Source organism: Myotis daubentonii, chromosome 4 (assembly GCF_963259705.1).
Source record: "Myotis daubentonii chromosome 4, mMyoDau2.1, whole genome shotgun sequence".
NCBI lineage: Eukaryota > Metazoa > Chordata > Mammalia > Chiroptera > Vespertilionidae > Myotis > Myotis daubentonii.
Window position 1 is genome coordinate 109163904 of NC_081843.1, and position 8718 is coordinate 109172621.

General features: G+C 42.1%; 1 protein-coding gene across 1 annotated transcript in view; it reads left to right on the forward strand.

Annotated features, from left to right (window-relative positions):
- Positions 1–8718, forward strand: part of C9 (complement C9) — a 34860-nt gene continuing 26142 nt past the window's right edge. The window contains 1 exon segment of the mRNA XM_059694890.1: positions 1–150. Within this exon segment, the coding sequence (XP_059550873.1) occupies positions 68–150 (83 nt within the window). The 5' untranslated portion in view covers positions 1–67.

Consider the following 8718-nt stretch of genomic DNA (forward strand, 5'->3'; position numbering starts at 1 on the left):
CCTCTGCTAATAAGTGCCTCCGTGGACCCAGCTGGCCACTGCACTCGGAGCTGCCCAAGCAGAGCAGATGGCGGGGGGCCGGGGCTTCACCTCAGCCATATGGATATGTGTGCTCGAAATCAGTGTCCTGACCGCCGGGCCCACTCCCAGGTGAGTCGCTCTTCTATTTTCTCCGCATTTGCACTGTGGGCTTGGATACTTCAAGGTCTGCTTCATAGCAAAGCAGGTAAAAAATGTTAACCCACCTTGAGATATGTAGCGCCAGAATTTAAACGTTGGAAAAGGGTAAGAACAGGCATGGGTGTGTCTTTGAGAGTTTTCTGAGGAAACTTGCTGCTGTTTCTTGAGATTTCTTTGGGGGGAGAGGAGGGGAAGGCATTCAGTGCTAAGGCTGAGACAGTCTTTAAGTGCTTGGGATTCTAAAACAAAGCTGATTTTCCCTCGAGTAGATAAACCTGGGTTTATCAGTGTCTAACGTCTGAGAAGTTTAAAGCTAAGGAAATCAATCTTTCCCACGCTCCGCCTCAGTGTCTAACACTGAACCTATCGAAGCCATCGCCCACTGGCCCCCACATTAGGCACATGAGCCATTTGTGCTTCTCGTCCCTAACACCCCAAGCTGTGTGGCCGTGCTCTCAGCAAAGAAAGGTACTTTCCTTTTGCTCTGATCCTCACTGGCAACTCAAAGCCCATGCCAAGCCGGTCGGGGAACCAAACCAACCAGACAATACAGAACAGCTACACCATACCCAGCATTGCTGAAGGACAGGCCTGTGTGACCCCCGCCAGCAAGCTCTGATGACAGTGCTGAAATACTGTGAGCTGTGACAGGGTAGCCGGGGGAAATATCTTCCCAAACACTGTCCCTCTGCCCAGGCATGACTGATCTGCATTCAATGCTTCTTTGGTCATTTGACTGGTGGTTTAGCTGAATTCTGATTTGGACTCTGATGTCCACCTCAAGCATCTCTTTGCCTGCCTGGCGGCTGCAGTGGAGGCTGCCTTTCTGCCTGGACCCCCTTGGCACGTGGTTTGCCCCAGGAGAGGGCACACGGAGGTGCTACCCAGAGCTGCAAGGGCTTGAGTCCAGTGCTCCGCCAGGCTTTCCTTCATCCCACCTCCTCTTCCCGTGGTCTCTGAGAAGCATTGTCCCACTTCGATAATATGTTCATTTCCTGGGCATTAGGTACTAAGGGGAATTGGAGAGTCAGTTCCTGAGCGTTGCTTTAGCCCACTGGTACTTACCCTGACCCTTTCTTAAATTTTTTAAAATTAATAATAATAATTTAACAACCCACATTCCTGGATCATGACTCCTGCTGATTAAAAATGAGAGACTGTGGGGAAGGCTTCAACTGCTTTGAAGTTCATACCCCCTGGGTCCTGGCCACCCTCAGCTGTTTCAGGGAGGACAGGGAGCCCCCTTGGCTGGCCCCCAGCTCTAAGCAGCTGCACTGCTCAGTGGACTTGGCTGCGTGCGTTCCCACCGCCATGCCCTCGTGAGTTTGTTAGGGTCGCCCTGCTCTGCCCTTGGGAACAGGGTTGAGGTCAAAACAGAGTGTTCAGTTCAGTCCTGAAGTGAGACACATAGTTCAGCCAGAGAATAAAGAATTTTTAAAAGGATGAATTTGATTAGAATGGAGCCCTGGACTTCCCAAGCTCAGTTCAAGGGGCCATGACTTACAAAGTGACCCTGTAAGCTACTCAAACGCTCTGTACCTTCGTTCCCTATCGGTGACATGGTGGTTGTATTCATTTCTTAGTATCACAAACTGGGTGCTTTAAACCACAGAAATGTATTGCCTCGCCGTTCTGGAGGCGAGAAGTCTGAACTCGAGCTGTGGGCAGGGCCAGACTCCCTCAGAGACTCTGGGGAGGATCTTCCTCAGTGGTGGCCAGCAATCCTTGGTATCCCTTAGCTCGAAGCTACATCATTCCAATCTCTCTCTGTCATCACATGGCCACCTTATGTCATCTTCCCTCTGTGCAAGTCTGTCTGGTTCTGAATTTCCTCTTTTGATAAGGACACCAGTCATATTGGGTTAGGGTCTACCCTAATGATTTCATTTTAACTTGACTTTTCTCTGTAAAGACCCTCTTTCCAAGAAAGGTCACACTCTGAGGTACAGGAGTTAGAATTTCAAAATTTAGCTCTTAACCTAATAAGGTTTCTAGTGAAGGTTCAATATTATAAATGTAATGAAACTTACATCTAAGCCTGTCAGTGCTAAGAACTTGATACATGTGAAATGTCCTTTAAAATAATAACACTGCCATTACTTTCACTTTGTTATGCTTTCTGGGTTAGGAGAGGAAGGGATGGAGTTATAGCTAGCATGCAGGGGACATCATGTGACTGCAGACATTTCATCTTAAGCCACAGCTACTGCGAGCTATTGCTGTAGGAGATTTGCAATGATCTTATTTTTTGTTTTGCAAACATGAGTGTGTCCTTGAGAAAAGGTCATGAGGGGGATATCATCTTGTATGTTTCTCAAGGTAGAAGTGTTGAAAACCACTGTGCTAATACAATAACAGCTCGTAACATAGATCTTGGAGCTAGGTGGCCTGCGTTTGATTCCAGGGTCTACCGTTTACTAGCTATGTGACCCTAGGCAAATGTCTTAACTTCTCTAACTTTGTTCTTCACCTGAAAAGTGGGAACAAAAAAAACAAAAACAAAAAAAAGAAAAATGGGAACAAAAATATGACCTGCTGGGAGAAATCCCTGATAAACACCGCAGTGTGCTTAGCCCCTTGACAGGCAGGTGTGTGATGAGTGTAGCTATCATTATTCTTTACTTTTTAATTTGTAAGTAACAAAATATTTACACAAGTCAAAGATCAAAAACTATAATAAGTTATACATTAAGAAGTCTTGGTTTCCCTACTCATAACTTTTCATGCGATCTGTGTGACTATGTGAAAAGTACTTAGAACACTCCCGGCATCCACCGCACTCTTTCCCTGTAGGTTACCACCGTTATTAGTGTATAATCTTACTCGCAACCTTTCTTTGTTAAAGATATGCTATCTCGTACTTAGCTTTTTCCTTTGTACTTTATGATATGTTCTGGAGACCTTTCTGTATTGGTATAGAAGGAACTTCCTCATTCTCCTCACACCTGATTAATTTTCCATTGTGTGGCTATACCATTCAGATAACCCGTCTCTGATTGAATATTTGGGTTGCTTCCAATCTTCTGTGCTATAAACAGTGTTGCAATGAATAGCCGTATTCACATATCCTTTTGCAAGCAGATTATTGTACCTGAGGGCTAATTCCCAGAAGCAATATAACTGGGTCAAAAGGTAATCAATTGCTGAAATTGCCTTATGGCCTGGTGAGGTTTATATTATTTTGCACTTTCGCTAGTAGTGTATGATAACACAAATAAGTGGAAGGATATATACTATGCTCATGGATTAGAAGGATTGATGTTGTTGTTTTTCTTTTTTTTTTTTATTGATTAAGTTATTACATATGTGTCCTTATCCCCACGTTACCCCTTACCCCCCCACTCATGCCCTCACCTCCCTGTTGTCTGTGTCCAGGATTGATATTGTTAAAATGTCCTTACTACCTAAAGTAATATAAACATGTGATGCAACCTCTACTAAAATACCAACGGTATTCTTCTCAGAATTACAACAACTAATCTTAACATTTATGTGAAACCGCAAAAGACCCGAATAGCTAAAGTGGCCTGGAGAAAGAATAAAGTGTGAGTTATCACACTCCCTGATATGACACTATAATACAGAGCTGCAATAATGAAAGATGCTGGCATAAAGCCAACTATAGAGATGAATGCAATAGGATAGAGAGCCCAGAAATAAATCCTTGCTTAAATCCAGGCAAGAAGGAGGTTGTCTAGTTGATGTGCTTTCCCTGGATGCTACACTGAAAAAAAAATGTATCCTTATTCATGCAAATGTCCTCATTATCTATCACAAAATGTCTAAAACTGGATTTGAGTGAGTTGGGGGAAACAGCAGCATAGGGACAGGGCAAAATTGCAGTGAACTACGAGTGCTGAGGTGAAGATTCCAGATCTAGTTCTGCTACTAACTGCCCAACTTTGGATAAGTAGTACAGTTTTCTGGCTTTAGATTCCCATCTGAAAACAGAACTAATACCCTCAAGGGCATAAAGGTTTAATGAGAAAACGAGCTTTGAAAATTTTCCAATAAAACTAGAAAACTAGTATAGACAAATATAAGAAATTGTTTTATCAAAAAATATTTATTGAGTGTTATGGGCTGAATTGTGCCTCACCCCCTCCCCCCCCCCCCAAAAAAAAAATTGTGTTGAACTCCGAATCCATAGTACCTCAGAATGTGACTGTATTTGGAGATAGGGCCTTTCAAGTGGTTATTAAGTTAAAGTGAGGTCATTAGGATGGGCTCTAATCCAATGTGACAGGTGCCCCTATAAGAAGAGTGAATCTGAACACAGACACATACAGAGGAAAGACCAGGTGAAGACCTTGGGGAGATGTTAAAACAAAATCATAATATGATCATCTAAGTAAGTGATGAATACAAAAAAATAGACAGGTACAGATAATCCAGTTGAAGGTAGAAATACTAGTATTAGAAAAACTAGAAAATATTGAAAAAATCTATAGAGACATTAATAGGTAGAGCCTAGAGTAATTCCTGAAACCAATCATAGACCAGCTCAGTGACATTTTCAGGTCAACTATGGCTTCAAGCTTGGGTTCTTTCGATATAATGAACACCTCCATCCCCCTTGAATAACACCCTTTCAGATTTCATGGATATCCACCAGATGTTTCCAACTAGTGTTTCTCAACATTGCATGAACATGGGAATCACCTGGCATACCCTTTTGAAAACATTGATGCCTAAAGAAAGCCCATCCTCAGTAAGTCTGATTTAATTGATTTGGAGTAAGGATCACAAATTTACAATCCCTATGTTTAATATCTGAGGAATATAATGTGCAATTGATATTAAAAACCAATGTTATAGATCAGTGATGGCAAACCTTTTGAGCTCGGCGTGTCAGCATTTTGAAAAACCCTAACAACTCTGGTGCCGTGTCACATATAGAAATTTTTTAATATTTGCAACCATAGTAAAACAAAGATTTATATTTTTGATATTTATTTTATATATTTAAATGCCATTTAACAAAAAAAAAATCAACCAAAAAAATGAGTTCGCGTGTCACCTCTGACACGCGTGTCATAGGTTCGCCATCACTGCATAGATCATAAAGGGGAATCCGCCATTGTCCCTTGATGAGGCTTGTGAGTTCCAGCTGCCACCTGAGTTTTATGGAAAAGTTCTAGCAAAGAATTTCTCAGCCATGTGATTTCAGATAAACACAAATACTCAGACTTCTAGGAAAGCAAGTACTTCAAGGAGTTTTGACAGCCTGCGTCATACAATTTAATCTGCACTTTTGAAAGGTTGAAGTTCTTCAGGCCTCCTGGTTTTCTGGATGATGTAGGCAAGAGTCAGGCTTATAAAAATGTCTCCAGTCATGAAGCCAACATTAATGAGAAGGAATTCTCCCACAAATACAACATGGGTGACTCACCAGGAGATCATAACAAATATAGGCCGACTGTCCAAGACAAAATGATCAAGGACTTCCCGTTCTGCACTTATTTATTTATTTGTTAAAAAAATATTTACTTGGCACCTACTGTATTCTAGGCACTTGATATATACAAGCTGAACAAAATTTAAAATTTCCTTAACTCACTGATATTTTTATCTAGAACATAAACTCTGTTAGTTTGGGGATCATGGTTTTTGTTTTATTTTGTTTTTCTGTTTTACACACAATATATCTTTGATGTCTAGCAAATTACAGATGATTAATACTTGATGAATCAGTAAATGAATGGACAACTCAGTGAAAAAGTTAATTAAATAAGTGAAATATATCATTGCAAAGGTGCTTATGATATAGGGAAAAACCAGGTGCTATAAAAATATGTGCTCAGAAAATTAGATCACTCAGGAGATTTAAAAAGTTTCTTAGGGAAAAAAAATATGTTCAAGATGATGTCAGTATGGTGAGTGGGAAATAATAGGTTTAGAGTCCTGAAAGCATGGAAAAAAGGTAACTTATCTTGGAAATGTCAAGTTTGATATGGCTGGAACTTCAATGAAGAAAAAATGAAGTTGAAGAAGTAAGGAGATAGTCATGTACAGTTCCTAGACCATGTGTCTTAGTTTCCTATTGCAGCTGTAACAAATTACTACAAATTAGTGGCTTAAAAAAACATAAACGTATTATCTTACAGTTCTGCAGATCAGAAGTCTGAAGTGGGTCTCCCTGGGCTAAAATCAAGACACCAGCGGCGCGGTGTTTCCTTCTGGAGGCTCTAGGGGAGAATTCATTCTCTTGCTTCTTCCAGCTCCTAGAAACTGCCTCTATTTCTTGGCTCATGGCCCCTATCCATCCTCAGAGCCAGCAACAGCTGGTGAAGACCCTTTTCATGCTTTGAATTTCGCCTGCCTCTTCTTCTGTCTTCACATCTCTCTCAACCAGTCTTCTGCTCTTGAGCTCACGTGATTGGAATGGGCCCACCCAAATAATACAGAATAATCTAATTTTAATCACATCTGCAAAGTCCCTTTTCCATGTAAAGTAACACACAGTATTCACAAATTCTGGGGATTAGGACATGGACATCTTTGGGATCATTAACCTGCCTATCACACCATGTTGGAAAATTTGAACTTTATCTTAAAAGTAAAGGGAAGTTACTGAAAGGTTTTCAGTAGGGAAATGGTGAGATCAACTTTGCATTTTTAAAAAATCCCTCTGGATGATTTATGGATACTGGATTAGAAAGAAACTATTGTCACCTGGGAGAATGTAATGTTAGTGTAGACCAGAGAAATGTCTACACTAGATGGAGATGAAGGATCGATAGATTTGACAATTACTTAGGAGACTATACTAGTAAACAGCAGGCTTCCATGGTTGGTTAGATATGGGAAATGAGCATGGGGGAGGCCGAGAAAGACAAGCAACACCCAAGTCTCTAGTTAGGGTGACTTCTTTTTTTTTTTTTTTTAATATATTTTATTGATTTTTTACAGAGAGGAAGGGAGAGGGATAGAGAGTTAGAAACATTAATGAGAGAGAAACATCAATCAGCTGCCTCCTGCACGCCCCCCCCTGGGGATAAGCCCGCAACCAAGGTACATGCCCTTGACCGGAACCGAACCTGGGACCCTTGAGTCCGCAGGCCGATGCTCTATCCACTGAGCCAAACCAGTTTGGGCTAGTTAGGGTGACTTCTTAAGTGGAAGTGCTGTTTACCAAAATAACAAATGCTGGGGGAGGAACAGCTTTGGGACAAGAGGAAAAATAAAGAATTTGTTTTGGGATGTATTGAGTTCTATGAGCCACAAAGACATTTAAGTGCAGATGTCCAATTGAGAATTATATCCAAGCATTTAAAATTCAGAAAAGACGTGTAGACTGCAGACTTATCTCTGGTAGTCATTAGCATACACATGGAAATCAAAGCCCTGGAAAATGTGTAGAGAGGGGAAAAAATCCAAGGACAGGACCTTGAAGAAAAACAGCATTTCAGAGACTATCAAAGGAGGAAGAGTCTGCTTAGGAGAGCTGGAGAACAGGGAAGAAGAGAAAGAAGAAATGAAAGGAGTCTAGTATCATTCAGTCCAAGGGAAGGAAGTGTCTTAAACAGCAAAAGTGGTCAACTGCCTTGATCTCTGGGAAGAAGTCTGCCGGGAGCCGGTCCATGCTTGCTGTTTCAAGGGACCTGGCATATATGGCATACTGTTCTTAATATGTTTGCTCACCTTCTTGGCACTATGTGTTTTAACCAAGGTCTCTGAGAAAGGTTGTTTTCCCCAGGTAGGGATTTTCCCCTGAAGTTAGGGAGGGAATAAAACCCCTCAACTAAGTGCCAGGCGGGTAATTAATCCCTTTAACTACGAACAATCATGCTTAAACTACATAATCTTTTCTCCCTGGAATGGAGATAAGAAACGCCCTAACCTTTGTAATAGAGATTGATAGGATTGAATCAACTGGTATAAATACAGTTGTAACAAGACAGAAACACTCAGAACTTAGAACAGAATCAAGAAGACAGAATCTACATGGAGCCTAGAGACAGAAGAACTTTGCTGGAGAGAGCATGCCGGAGGATCCTGAGAGGGACTGGCCTCGGAGCCTAGAGACAGAGCCTAGCGGGAGAACATGGCAAGGGATCCTGGACTGAACCTGACTACAGAGATTGGCAGGAGAACCTGACTGGAACCTGGACACTGAACCTGACTGGAGAGCCTGGACAGAACCTGGCTGGAGAACCTAGCGAGGGAACATGGCTACAGAACCTCGCTGGAAATCCGAAGCAGAGCCTCTCTGGAGATCAAGACCAGAACTTGGCTGGAGATCCTGGCTAGGCTGCTGATCAACTGAACGCTGTCTCCGTGTCATTCCTTCTTCGCCGACTCCGTCCACACCTTTGGGGACCCCTGGACCTGCTGGGGCTGGACCCCGGCAGAAGTCAACAAGATAAAGACTGAAAGGAACCAAGTGACCACCTGGAAGTCACTGTTGACCTTGGCAAGAGTAGTGTCATTGAAGCAGGAGGGTTGAGCAGTGATTGGGAAATAAGGAACAAGAGACCAGGGTGCAAACTACTTTTTCAAGAAAGTTGACTAAGAAGATTAGAGAATTTGAGAGGT